Source organism: Halichoerus grypus, chromosome 1, assembly GCF_964656455.1.
Source record: "Halichoerus grypus chromosome 1, mHalGry1.hap1.1, whole genome shotgun sequence".
In the NCBI taxonomy this organism is placed as follows: Eukaryota; Metazoa; Chordata; class Mammalia; order Carnivora; family Phocidae; genus Halichoerus; species Halichoerus grypus.
Genome location: NC_135712.1, coordinates 145,579,019 through 145,593,746, shown reverse-complemented (window position 1 = coordinate 145,593,746; position 14,728 = coordinate 145,579,019). Strand labels below are relative to the sequence as shown.

General features: G+C 41.5%; 1 protein-coding gene across 4 annotated transcripts in view; it reads right to left on the bottom strand.

Annotated features, from left to right (window-relative positions):
• Positions 1-14,728, bottom strand: part of ULK4 (unc-51 like kinase 4) — a 594,792-nt gene that overhangs the window by 178,219 nt on the left and 401,845 nt on the right. For all 4 annotated transcript variants that reach the window (XM_078073211.1, XM_036080328.2, XM_078073222.1 and 1 more), the window contains one exon: positions 238-404. In XM_078073211.1, the coding sequence (XP_077929337.1) occupies positions 238-404 (167 nt within the window). The remainder of the gene's footprint in view (positions 1-237; positions 405-14,728) is intronic.

Below are 14,728 nucleotides of genomic sequence, written 5' to 3'. Positions count from 1 at the left end.
GCTCTTGGCAAGTGTTTCCTTAGGCCTCTCTTACTTTCCTTTCAGATTGTGTGATCACAGAATGTGTCCTTGACATTGGTCACGCCAAGATGGCTTATCTCGTTGTCTCTCTCTATAGAATCATATGTTCTTTTTCAAAAATAAAGACACATTAGAGAAAGATCGGAAAGGAGAGAACAAAAGGGAAGGGTGACGTGGTGTAGGGTTGTTTAAGACATGGGAGGAAAGGCCCTGTACCTGCAGAGCCAGTCGAACGACGCTGGACGTGTAGGTCAGCATGCCATGCAGAATATCGAGCAGGGAGAAGAGGAGCGCGGCTGCCATCTCGTTGTTGTTCTTATTGTCCACGTCCAAGCACAGTGTGGCGGTTTCAGTGAAGAGGTCACAGACATGGCGGACCAGACCTGAGGGTAAAAAGGAGAAGGGTACAACATGCCTTGTAAATTACAAAATAATGTGTCATATAAACCCAACGGAGCAGGCATGTGTATTCTATGCTGCATAAACTTGAAGCAGTCTTTCAACTGTACTCGTACAGGATACCCTCAGGCAGGTTTTTAAAAATGCAGGTTTCCAGGGGCGCCTGGGTGGCTCAGTCGTTAAGCGTCTGCCTTCGGCTCAGGTCGTGATCCCAGGGTCCTGGGATCGAGCCCCACATCGGGCTCCCTGCACCGCAGGGAAGCCTGCTTCTCCCTCTCCCACTCCCCCTGCTTGTGTTCCCTCTCTCGCTGTGTCTCTCTCTGTCAAATAAATAAATAAAATCTTTAAAAAAAAAAAAAAAAATGCAGGTTTCCAGGCCTCACTCCCAGAGTCTACTCAGGAGCCTGGGACGTGTTACATAAGCTCCCCACGTGACTTGATGCAAGGGTTCCCCAAATTACACTTTGAGAAACACGATCCTACATGAACAGGCTTCACAAGGACAGAGGGCTCCCTGACACTGGAAGAAAACATGTTACATACGAACATACTGTCTCCAGGTTCTCTGAGGTTCAGTTCTTCACAGTATGGATCAGGTTCTACAGGTGGACCCAGGGGACCCAAGGATCTACAAGGAATCAGGTCATTCCAAGAGGATAAAGCAATGAAGCATTTTTTTTTCACATGTATTCCAAAAAAAAAAAAAAATTTGAAATGTAAGATCAACTATGATTTTAAGAAATCTGAAATTTAGAAATTTCCAGCTTCTATCATTTTGTCTCTGCAAACCTCATATTAAATTAACAGTGAAGTTGGTCTTCAACTTTTAGTTTGATGTAGTCTGTCACAAATAACACATTTGCAAAAGTAGGGGCATTATTATTTATATTTAAGTTGGCATTTTTATTGATACTATTATGTAGCATTACTCTTTGAATTCACAAAAATGATTCAGATGTAAATGTGGTGAAAATACAACACGCAGTGTTATAAACCTCAAATGGTGAAGGACCTTTGGCATCAGTAGATCATCCGAATGCTCTAGAAAAACTGAATCTTCAAAAATAAATATTTTACACAGGAGATGGTGGGAGGAAGCATGGTAAGGAGCTGTATACTAAGCTGGATTTTATTGGTCTTGCAATCCATTTGGCCCTAGTTTTCAGATGATCAAGTGGATGGAAACTCTGCCAAGCACAGCCATCCCAGCTTTGGTATCTCTCCCAAACAATGCCATTGTCACTTCCAATAAAGCAACCAAGTTCTCCTAGACAAGTGCAGAGTAATTCTTAGACTTCAAAAGTAATTAATTTTGTCACTAAAGGCAGGGAGAAACCAAAATTATAGAGGTCTCAAAGTTGTACTCCTTGTGGCAAAGAGTGGTACAAGTCACAAAGCTGAAGATAAATATACTTGAGGAGAAGGTAGAATTAACTGTTGGCGAAATGGATCTATGACAAGGTTGGATCGCACATATCATGAACAACACACAGTACAGAAAAGCAATTATTATGACATGTACATGACACCAGAAGGCATTCTCCTCTGAGTCAGGCAGCTCATTCGCATGCCATGAATCAGCACTTTGGCATTCATGAGTTGCAGATAGGGCAGAAGGGCTTTAAAACATAGTGTTTGGTAAATACATGCTGCAAGAGGTTTTCCTTTGGGGGTTTAGGATTACGTTGTGACACATCACGTAGAGGGTCAAAGGTGCAGTAGGGTGAGAACTATGTAAACAGCAGAGAAGGACGTGGCTCTTCACAGGGGGAGGCGGACCCCCAGATACCCTTCTCTACATGCTGCTTGACTCAGACTAAACAGCTGGTGAGCAATAGCGAGCCATCTCCCCGATCTTCATTCAGTCTTCAAGGAAAGAGTGCAAACAATGAATGCAATCAGATCCCCGCTGGGACGGGAAGTCTTTCCAGCCTGCTAGGTGAAAAACGGGCAACAAATGCCACGTTCTGACTTTACACACTGAAGTCACCAGCTGTCGGGAAGGTGCTCATAGGAGATTAGAAATGAAACGTCACACAAAATATTTCTGCACAGCAGTGATAATACCAGCAAGCTCATTAGTAGGATGTCAAGTGGTCTATTCTCAGCCATATATTCAGTGCTCTTCATGGCTAGAACTTTCACTTCAGGGTCAAAATACACGTTTTTCTCATTTAAACTTTTTATTATGAAAACAAAAAAAGTCACAAGACAGTTCTGTAAAAAGAACTCTCATCACTTTCTTCAACAGTTATCAACACTTTTGACCATCTTTGGTTACTCTATCCCCATGTTATTTTTTAGGATTTTAAAGTAAACACCAGACATCATCTTATTTCTCCTGTAAATACTTCTGTAGAGTCTAACAGATAAAGGTTTTTTTTTAAAACATTACCACTTAATAAAATGAAACTTATTTAATATAGGCAATACGCAGCCTATGTTCAAAACTCAACTGTCTCAAACTGTCTTTTTAAGGATTAGTTTGTTGAAATCGGGATACAAACCAGGTCCACACATTCCATTTGGCTGCAAACCTTACATCTCCTTTAATGTCTAACAGTCTTTCCCCCGCCTGCAATTTTCATGCCATTTATTTTTGGAGAAGTTAGAACGTTGTTTTCCTATAGATTTTTTTTTAAAGATTTTATTTATTTGACAAAGACACAGCGAGAGAGGGAACACAAGCAGGGGGAGTGAGAGAGGGAGAAGCAGGCTTCCCGCGGAGCAGGGAGCCCGATGTGGGGCTCGATCCCAGGACCCTGGGATCATGACCTGAGCCGAAGGCAGACACTTAATGAATGAGCCACCCAGGTGCCCCTCCTGTAGATTTTCTGTGGTGTTGTTCCTATATCCCTGTACTTCCTGCAAAATGGTAATTGTAGTGACTAGAGACTCTATTTAATTCAGGTTCAATTATTTTGGCAATAATACTTGGGGCTGGGTCTCTACATGTCCTGCTGCATCATATCTGGAAGGATACACTGTCTAGCTGTTCTACACTTAACAATGTTAAAATTACATCAGGTTCAGGGATTATTAGCCTAACCCATTCATTATAAAGTTCAACATCAAATGTTACCTACTAAGGACCACCATCTAGTCCCACATTTCATTAGATAAGGGAAATACAGTAAGTTTCAAATTCTATCATTCCTTCTGTATTTTTTTCAGTTAGTTTTCTTCTATAAAGAATCTTCTTGGGGTGCCTCAGTGGCTCAGTCAGTTAAGCATCTGCGTTTGGCTCAGGTCATGATCCCGGGGTCCTAGGATGAGCCCCACATAGGGCTCCCTCATCAGTGGGGAGCCTGGTTCTCCCTCTGCCCTGCCCCCTGCTCCTGCTCTCTCTCTCACTCACTGTCTCTTGAAGGAAGGAAGGAAGGAAGAAAGGAAAGAAGGAAGGAAGGAAGGAGAAAGAAGAGAGAAAGAGAGGAAAAGAAAGAAAGAAAAAGAAAAGAAAGAAAGAAAGAAAAAGAAAGAAAAAAAGAAAGAAAGAAAGAAAAAGAAAGAAAGAAAGTCTTCTTTTATCAACTATTTGGTTATCATAAAATATGGTTTGTAAAGGAAAGGCAGGATATGTGTTTGATAAATGTTTCTTTGTTGTCATTTACCAGTTTTCAGAACAATGATTTTGGAGTATTAGCAATTACCAAATGTGACTAATGGGGGAGAGGGTGGGGAAGCTAGAAACTACCAAAAGTTACTAATGAATTCATTTTGTGGCATCATTCTCTGAATACAGTGGATTTTTAAAGAATACATTTTATGGATTTCAGTGGATTCAATCTTTTTTTTTTTTAATATTCAACTTGTTTCCATCTTTGGCTACTGACAGCCCCTTGAAAGTGTCCTGGCCACTGCTATATAATATGTCCCAAGTTCATCTTAAGAATTCCTGCCTCAAACATATTAAATAAAATGAATTTAAATAAAAAATTCCTGTCTCAGACTGGGCATTAGCTACTTCCCCAAGAACCCTGGTGTCTTTTAAGAAGAAACTGTATTTGGAAACCATGATCTGAGCACTAAGGATGCTCATTGCTACTGGGTCATTGATTCAGTGGATGGAGATAACAAATATGCATCAACAGAGAAAAATAATGACTTCATACCAATAATTCCAGTTTCAGAGTCCAGAAATGGACCCACACATATATGCTCACATAAATTGCAACAAATGAATTCTTTACAAAAAAACATTCTTTTCAACAAAAGGGGGTGGAAAAACTGAGTATCCATATGGGGAGAAGGATCCTTGACCACGACATCATATGATATGCAAAATTAGTTTCACACGAATCACAGATCTTCACATAAAAACTAAAACTGTAAAGGTTCTAGAATAAGATATAAAAGAAGATCTTTGTTAAGTAGGAGGCAGGCAATATTTCTAAGGTCTCAAAAAGTATGGATCATTTAAAAATCAGTAAACTAAACTTCATCACAAAATTAAGTATTTACAACATAGATATCTAATAAAGAACTTACATGCAGAATACACAAACAGTTCCTACAACTCAGTAATAAAAAGACAATTTTAAAGATGGGTAAAAAACTTAAACAGTCTGTTCACAAAAGATATATGTCAATAAGCACATGAAAAATGTTCAACATCATTAGTCATGAGAAAATGCAAATTAAAATCACAGTGAGATACCACCACACACAAACAGGAATAATTATAATGAAAAAGCTGAGAACACCAAATGTTGGTAAGGATGTGGAGTGACCAGTACTCATATATACTGCTGATGGGAAATAGTTGCAGTTTTTGTAAATTTAAATATATAGTTAGCATATTACCTAGCAATTCCACTCCTAGGTATTTACCCAAGTAAAATGAAAACCTATATCCACAGAAAGACTCATTAGACCTTTATTCAAAATAGCCCCAAGCTAGAGATAGCACAGCTGTCCATCAAGAGGAGAATGGGCGAACACATTAAGATATATTCATACAGGGGCGCCTGGGTGGCTCAGCTGGTTAAGCAACTGCCTTCGGCTCAGTTCATGATCCTGGAGTCCCGGGATCGAGTCCCACATCAGGCTCCCTGCTCAGTGGGGAGTCTGCTTCTCCCTCTGATCCTCCCCCCTCTCATGCTCTCTGTCTCCCATTCTCTCTCTCTCAGATAAATAAATAAAATCTTTAAAAAAAAAAAAAAAGATATATTCATACAATGGAATACTAGTCAGCAATAAAAAGAAATGAGCCACTGAATCCCACAAGGACATGGATGAATCTCAAAAAGGGTGCTGAGAGATAGACACCAGAAACAGGTGTATAAACTCAGTGGTATGATTACATCTGTAAGATTCTGGAAAAAATATCTATGTTGATTGAGATCAGAATAGTAGTTGCCTCTAGGGAAGGGACAGGATGGAACCTTCTAAAGTGATGGAGATTTTCCATACTTTGACAGTGCAGCCTGTGCTGGGATGATAGCAGCATTTACTGAGCACTGCTCTGTGTCTGGCAATGGGCCTTTACTTGGCTTTTTACATTTAATACCTCACCTGAATTCTGTAACAGCTCTGCGAGGCAGATGCTGATATCTCCATTTTATATAAGCAAAAACAAAGACTCAAGTAACAAGTACTCAAGTAACAAGTTCAAGGTCACAGAGTTAAGTACAAGTCACAGAAGTGATTTGAACCTATGTATAACTCCAAAGTCAATATCGTGGAGCCTCTTGGACCAACCAGTGGGGAACTGAGACCAGAAGACCAATGAGTAGGCCACTGAGGTCATGCCATAACCAAGTGGTGGTGGGAAGCAAGGAGGAAGGCAGACACATCACTAAAGCAGTGTGACTTGTAACTTTGTGGCAACAGTGGAATGGGGCCAAAAAGGGTCAATAAGGAATAGGAGAACTATATCAGCACTGGAAGAACTGGGGAGTGAGTTTTCTAGGCACTATAAGATAGCTTTTAAGACATGAGTTTGAGATAACATCCAAAAGCCAATGACCAAAGGCAGTTGGAGATTAAAACCTAGAAACTGGGTGGCAGTCAAGACCGGAGAAAACAGAAATTGAAGATGACCAGAGAGAGCGGAAGGGTTCCCAAAGGACAGTCAAGACAGACAAGCAAGACAAGCAGCACTGAGCAAATCCCAGACAGGGGCAGGCTTTACAGAGGAAAGGAAGGAAAAGGTGTTACTAGAGAAATAATCATGATAACGTAATCATGTCGTAGATAAAAAAGGAATGACTAGAATTTAAAAAAAGAAAAAGGTGTCAAGGAAGGGTGTTTCATCACCACAGTTCATAAGCCTGAGGAAAGTTCACTGACTGGGTCATTTCCAGGCAACTGATGCCAGTCGTTGGTAATCCTGTGGCCTGAAGTCAAACTTCAAGTTACTGGATCTTTCTTGGTACACTTTCCCCAAAAACCCTGTATGTTTTGACATGTTTGCTTCCACACTGTGTCCAGAATTTCCCCATAGAGGGAGTTAGGAAATACTGTTTCTTGGAAGGAAGGGCTTGAACCTGCATTTGCATAAGGCTGACCATATCCACTATGGAGCAAAATGAGGGACCGATCTTTGTCCCCTCATCTTACCCCAGGGGACTCAAGGATTAGATTGCTAATACTGGCAAAGCTCTGTGAATAAGCTAAAACAGGATGCATTTTACTAAAGTGGAGGAATAACTCTAAGAAGGAGGCAAAGGGAAGGAAAGGACATTGACATTCCCCTACTTGTGTTCTTTTACTTGTGTTCCAGAGTGAAAATCCTCCAAGGGATTCAACTCTCAGTGGGCATGGGTATATGGCTCTTTCCACTCTCTTCTTCTACTAAGAAGGCTGGAATACAGCATAGCCAGAGGCCTGCACCCCTGGGAAAGGTCTGGCCGTGGTTTTTTGTTTTTTGTTTTTTTCCTCTCTCTCTCCCCTCTCTCTCATCCAAACCCAGTCTAAGATTTAGTAGCTACCTGTGGCTTAGGTCAGCTCTGTTCCAGACCCCTGGGCAAATGCACAGCCCCTGGCTGTGTCTCCCGCCTCTCTCCATTGGTACAAGCTGGTACGCATCTGTGTGAAGGGAAAAGCGAGGCTCCCCTGCCTGAGTGTTAAGATGCAAGACTGATGTTTCAACACTGAGGCAAATACACAGGGAAAGTCACAACCAACTTTGTTCCCAGTCTGGCAGGTGGACCTAATATAGGAAGTAAGGCTAAAAGCAACCTTCTATGCAGACCCACATAATAAAGAAGGTTTCTGTGCCTTGCTTGTCCATCAGCTCCCTCAGAGATGCCAAAGGCATCTGAAATGGGGCTCTAGCATTTCCCAGTCCTCTGGTCAAAAGTCATCGTAGGAACTTCTTAATACTCCATCCTAACACCTCAAAGAGAAATCAAAATTCATCAAGCTACAGAACCCAAGAATTACTTTGCATTAATTACAACCAACTCATAAAAAAAAAAAAATCCAAGAATTATTTTGTATTAATTATAAGCAAATCTCTAAAGGAGTCATCCCCATGAGTTATTTTCAAGTGTTTGATGTTCTGGGAATATTCATGCGCATGAGCTATTTCCAGCTCCAGTCACTGTGTCCTGATTATTATTTTTTCAAAATCTGTTGGACTAGAGAGATAATATGAGAGTACACTTTGAATCGCCAAGCTTTTGAAAGTAATTTATATTTCTATCATTAATGATTTGAACACAACATTCTAAATCCAAACGTAACCTCCCCAAATTGAGGCTTTCTTGTGGATAATTTTATATCTGCATCATACAAACATGTGGCCATTTCCCCTAGGGCTCATGAAAGTCACCCTGAACAGACAATCTGGAAGAGGAGTATAAAGGCATCTGTGAGATGTGATGTGGGAAAATCGTTTTTTCCCAAACTGATCAGTGCTGTACCACCAAATGCAGAATCACAACAAATCAGCGAAGTTAAAAGTCTGCTTTGAAACAGAAAACCATGGAGGGTGAAAGTGGCAATGCCCATCCTGGACACACTGGCAGGGTAAATGGAGGCATCTGTAAACTCAGGGCCCTGAGCCAGAGCATCCAAGCACACAAAACCTGCTCTGGCTAAAGGTTAATGAGCAGCCACACACACAGAGATATGACCCCAAATGAAAATATGTCCCATTTCTCAGTCTAAAAAATTTAGGAACCATCTTAGTGCAGGTTTTTGCCTCTGTTATTCCAGCCCCTTCTTGGGAGACCCTGGGTGTCTACACCGTGCTCTAGGCTTCATTCTCCCCATGCAATTGCGGCCCCAAATCTGCATGCCCTCTGCCTTGGAGCTTTGGCTTCCATGCTACATCTCAAGCCTTCCCTCTCACACCCTGCCCAAACACCAGGGCCCATGGGAGTCTGGCTTTCCCCAGTTAGGAGAAGGACACTGAAAAAATTTCACTTGATGTGTAGGACCCACCAATTCCCAACGCTGTATTCTGCTGAAATGAAGTAACCCATCAAACCTGAAAGCTGGAAGTACGTCATGGTCAGAGGCTGGGCACTTCTCAAATATGACAGAGGCGAATGTTTTAATTAATAATCCTCCCCCCAAACCTGAAGGGACTCTCTATATGAGAGTATCTTAAAAACAACCTTGCCCCAGCTCCCCTGAACCCACAGTGGTCCCTGGACCCCCGTGATTAGTACAGAATCAGTCTAGCACTTAACTCCAAGGACAGGAGAACACTGTATTGACTTATTCCAAGTATACAATTTATTCTGGTCACCTGCCCCAGGAGACTGCAATGCCCTTTCCTGTTTGAAGCAGAGACCCTGCATTTTAGCAACATGGAAACCTACTTCTATGTCCCCCCTCTCCATGCATACTTGAAAGGTAAAAAATTTTGGATAGAATAAGCTCAATTACAAAATTGCCGAAAAGAGAAGTTTAACACTTGAGGGATTTATGCACTAAAACATACACTCTTTTTGATTACTCAGATAGCTAAAGTAGCTTAGAATTGATTTACACAAATATATCTGGAGCCATTTTTGAAAGGGAGGACACAAAAAGTAGAAGTGGGTGTTAATTTCATATCCAAAACTTAAGATATAATGTTGTTTATGACTAATTCAAAAAAGGAAATTTTATTAACTCAAAGGTGCATCAAGTTTCCAATTTCTACCAGGAAATGAAGGAGTAAAGGAATGACTGATTATATATGTACAATGCCCAGGAAAGTGCTGGAAGAGAGTGGGGTGGAAGAACAGGGAAGGAAACCTTCTCAGGAGGGAGTGTGACTCCTCTTAGCAGCAACACCCCCCCAGGGTCTACCCCCAAAGCGTGAAAGCTTTGTCCAATTGAATTCTGACTTCAGTGCAGCACTTGCTGAAGTATGAAGGGGCTTTTATGAGCTGGGCCCTGAGCTAGAGCACATCCTCTTGAGTTCCACATACCACATCTTCCCTCCTTCCCCGTGATCTATCTATGAGCTGGTAGGGCAACATTCAGGAGAGAACATGAATCATTCATTCAATTCCTGGCTCATTTGCAATATGCTGAGCATTTATAATGTAAATTTTATAGGGCTCAACAAGGAAGGAACTAGAAAAAAACTCAAGAAATGGTCCCTTCCCTTCAGGGCCCACAAAAAGGTATCCACATGTGAAACAGATCATGGAATAAAATGCTATCTTGGTGCTATCAGGCAGAGGGAGTGATGATCCAAGTCATGCTTGTCATTTTTTCTTATACTCTGTAAAAATTCAATTAATACATGTATGACACAGACAATACAAAGGTCCCTGACATCCCATTTCCTCAAAACTCACCATGCATAAGGGTTTGCTGTAGAGGGCATAGGAAATACATGCAAATACACGCATACATAGATGTATGGAATATAGCCCATAGCTTGCTATTTTTCACTGAAGGATGTATCAGAGACTTCTATATCTTACCCCATTCCATAGATAAAACGCTAACTTGTTCTTTTAAGTAACTGCACAGTGTCCTGTGTTAAGATGAAATTCCATGATACAGTCAGCAATCCCAAGAAGGACGGGTGAAGTTCAGGCACCACCTGGCTACTGTACAGCGTTCACTCTACACAAAGTGACTGTCTCCAGCCACAGCCAGCTGTTTCCTTCCCCTGGAGTCCCAGAAATGGGGCAGCAGAGGCGAGAGCTCCTCTCTAAGGAACACATTCCAACATTTGAAACAGGAAGTGGCAGCGGCGATGCCTCATCTCAGGGACCGAGGAGCAAGAACACTCGGCTGTAGGAAGGGTGGAAAGGAAAATGATGGGGGTGGGAGAGAAACTTGGGGGGCAGGGGCTCCGAGTATCATGTTTGGTTCTAGCTATTCCTGGGGCCCAAGAATGATTCATATCTTGAGTTCCATCAGACATGCTCTCTCTGGTAAGACATTTTCTTTTTCTCATGTGGCTAATCTGAATTTCTGATACGTGTATGTAAGAGTCCTAACCAGCTCAAGGGACTGGGAGTTCTACTTGTTTATTTAAGTCTTCCTTTAGTGGGACAGAGTATCAAGCTCCCAGCTGTCAAATTTCAAGTTAGTTATCTTCAAAAGTGTCATGCTTTCTCGACCCCATGCGTTATCCACCCTCCTCATCTTCCCTTTCAATCTATATTTATTTTTTAATTTTTTATTTTTTTCAGAGTCAAAGCATTCCTGCAGTCCAGGTCACCTTCTTCTCCCCAGAGGCAACTAGTTTTGCTTCTTTTACCTAATTATCATTCCTCGCCCCCATTTCTCTAAATAATACACACTTGCATTTTTTGAGTTGCAGGCATTATCTGTTGACTTCCTCCTACGCCGGAAGGAAGATGCAGCTCTTTCCCCATGCTCTACCTCACACCCACACAGCTCCCACTCCTCATTCCCCCACTATAGGTATCTCTTACTTTCAATCAGACTGACAGTGATTACATCATTATGACTATATAAACACTATTCCCAATTAAGTCACACAGAAAACTATGATTATTTTTCCTTTCCTGGGCAACCTCATGTTTCCTCTAGAGTTAGTAACTTTGAAGACTCGACTCTCATTTTAATGGTGCTTTGGGAGTGTGGTAGAGTGAATAATGCCCCCTCCCCCAAAGATACCCATATCCTAATTCCTGGAAACTGTGTCACCTTACATGGAAAAGGGAACTTTGCAAATGTGATTTGGTTAAGAATCTTTTTTTTTTTTTTAAGATTTTATTTACTTATTTGTCAGAGAGAGAGCGCGAGCACAAGCTGGGGAGGGGGAGCAGCAGGCAGAGGGAGAAGCAGGCTCCCTGCTGAGCAAGAAGCCCAATGGGGGACTCAATCCCAGGACCCCAGGATCATGACCTGAGCCACAGGCAGATGCCTGACCGACTGAGCCACCCAGGCATCACATCGGTTAAGGACCTTGAGATAGATTATCCTGGATGATCCAAATGGGCCCAATGTAATCACAAGTATTCCTATAGGAGGGAAGCAGGAGGTCAGACTGAACAGGTGATGTGAAGACAGAAGTACGACGTTGCAGTGACACAAGGGCCAAGAAACAAGGAACACAGGCAGCAGCTAGAAGCTTTTCAGCTTGGGTTTTCAAGGCAAGGAAACAGAAGCCTCCTGAAGGAATGAAGCCACCAGCATCTTGACTTTAGACTCTTGATCTCCAGAATTGTAAGAGAATACATTTTTGTGTTGTTTTAAGCCACTAAACTTGTGGCTTTGTTACAACTGCAATAAGAAGCCAATACAAGGAGGCAGCAAAAGTAATTCCCTTTGTCAAGTCCGTCATCTTGACCCAGAAGTCCTCAGCTACTTCCTGCTGATGAGATGCACTTCTGAGTCTGCGTCAGCTGAGGACCAAGAACTTAAAGAACCCGAGTTGGATAATACCGGAGACACTATTTTCACTACGTTGTTCTGGGAAAAATTTATGAACTGGCTTATTTTTGGTCATCCAAAAATATATCATTCAAATTATAGCACAGGAAACTCCTTGGACTGGGAGCCACACATCCTGGTGTCAGCACTATCAGAACCTAACAGAGTGACTGTGGTAAACTCATTCCATTTTCCTGAGCCCTACTTTCCTTGTTAGAAAATAAAGAAGGAGCACTCTGTGATATTGGAGGTTTCTCTTAGCTCTAATATTTTATAAGTCAGAATGTGGCAAATGAATATTAAATAGTACTCATTTACTCTAAACCTATTAAAACTCCATAGGGAAAATTATTTCCATACACTATCAATGAAGACATAGGATAACAAACTGGTATTATTATTTATAAATCAATACTCCAAAGCTAAAAATTAGATATTAGAATAAGCCATGCAGAGAAAGAATGATGATAGTAAACACCTCTAGGGCTCTTACCATGTGCAAAGTACTATTCTAAGTGCTTTAACAGATATCTAACCAAAAATCCCCTTAACTCCATTTTACAGATGATGAAACTGAAGTTTGGAAAGGTTGAGTAACTGCCACAGCCATCTGGCTCCAGTCTATGCTATTACTCACTCTGCAAGACTGCGTTTTGGTAATTGAAAATGGAAAAGGAGGAAAAGAAGGACTATCTGTGAAGTTTATTGTGCGAATACAAAACAAAATACAGGGGCGCCTGGGAGGCACAGTAGGTTGAACCTCCAACTCTTGGTTTCTGCTCAGGTTGTGATCTAAGGTCTGGCGATCAAGGCCCACAATAGCTCCTCCGAGCTCAGCAGGGAGTCTGCTTAAGACTCTCTCTCCTTCTCCCTCTGTCCCTCCCTCTGCACGCAGGTGCACGTTCTCTCTCACTCTCTCTCAATAAATAACTAATCTTTTAAAAAATACAAAAAACAACAGGTTTTAGAAAGATGAAATTAGGAACAGATAAGGCTAAGAAAGGGGAGGGGGAGGGGAACACATACCAAGTTGAATCTCTCACCACTAGAGAAATATAAAGGGCTAAAAAATAAGTAAACAGAAAGAAGGGAAAGAAAATTGACACACTGTGCCTTGAAAATAAATCTGCTTCGTTAAAATCTTATTTTGCAAAAGTTATTTTAGCATTTGTACACAGCAGGTCTGTTATCCCATGACAATCTTCTACTTCAGTGACATCTTTCTGCATTAGTTAATTAACAGGTGCCACTCACAGAGCGAGCCCATTGAGCTGCTGCTGCAGGAGACACGGAGCAATATTAGATATTCAATACCAGTGCTGTCAAGTAAATGACAACAATCAGCAGGGAATGCATTTCATTTTTAGTTTTCTAGTGGAGAAAATAAATATTACTTAGGAAGAATTTGATATGCACCTTCTACATATCAAATTTCTGAGAAAAATTTGAAGGCACATTGGAAATCAATTCAAGCTATAAAGGAACTTGTAAATGCTCACTTAAATTTGAATGTAAAAAATGAAGCCTTCAGAAATAACCACAGAGGAAAATAAATGAAGAAACGTGGTTAACAAAGCTGAAGAGCATTTAAAAAAAAAAACAAAACCAGAAGAGCATAATACTCATTCTTTACCTTCTTGCACTTGACTTCCTGATGGCTCTTGTCACATCTTATCTTTTGGAAAGGCGGCCTCCTTCTTTTGGCTTAGAAGACACCCCACTCTTCTGAGTTTCCTCCCTGCCCATTCCTTCTCAGTTTCCTGGAGCACTTTTCTCCAAAACCCCACAATCAAGTATACTTATCTGATGAATGTCTGTGTTGCCTACGAGACCATAAATCCTACAAGAGCAGAAAACACATCTGTTTGGGTTATTCCTATCTAATCTAAGCCTAGCACAGACCCTGGCTCATAGCAGGTTCTCAAGAAACATGTGTTGAGTAACTAACATTACATGACCAAAGAAGGGCTCATTCTAGAAATTCACAGCTGATTAATCATTAGAAAGCCCACTACTGGAAATTACACTGAACAGTGTATGGAAATAAAGATCACTCAAAGGAGAACAAGCAGAGGCTATTCAGAGCTTGCTATAGCAAGGGGGTCAGCCACTATCCCTTGCATTTGGCAGAGACTCAAAGACAGGCAGGCGAGTGGGAAAGCTTTATAGCAGAAAGACAGAAAGGCTTCAGGTATGCACTGATTGGAAGCTGTTGGTATGGGGAAGCTGAAAGCAGGTTAACTCGAAGTAGGGCATGTCATGTTATTGGTTTAGGGAGATTTGGTTTTCTATGGTTGGTCCTGAGTCGGAAGCAGGGGCAACACTTAAGGAAGCTGACAGTTACTGACCAAGCCCTGACCAATTTGTGCCAACTGCTACAGAGGTGGTGGTTTGGCATCCCAGAGTGGTTCCCGGAGAGGCTGTAGTGTGGCTTCCTGGGCTAGGTGCTGCAGAGGTTGGGAGTCGGAGTTCTATTTTCATATATGAACTGGCCATTAGCCAT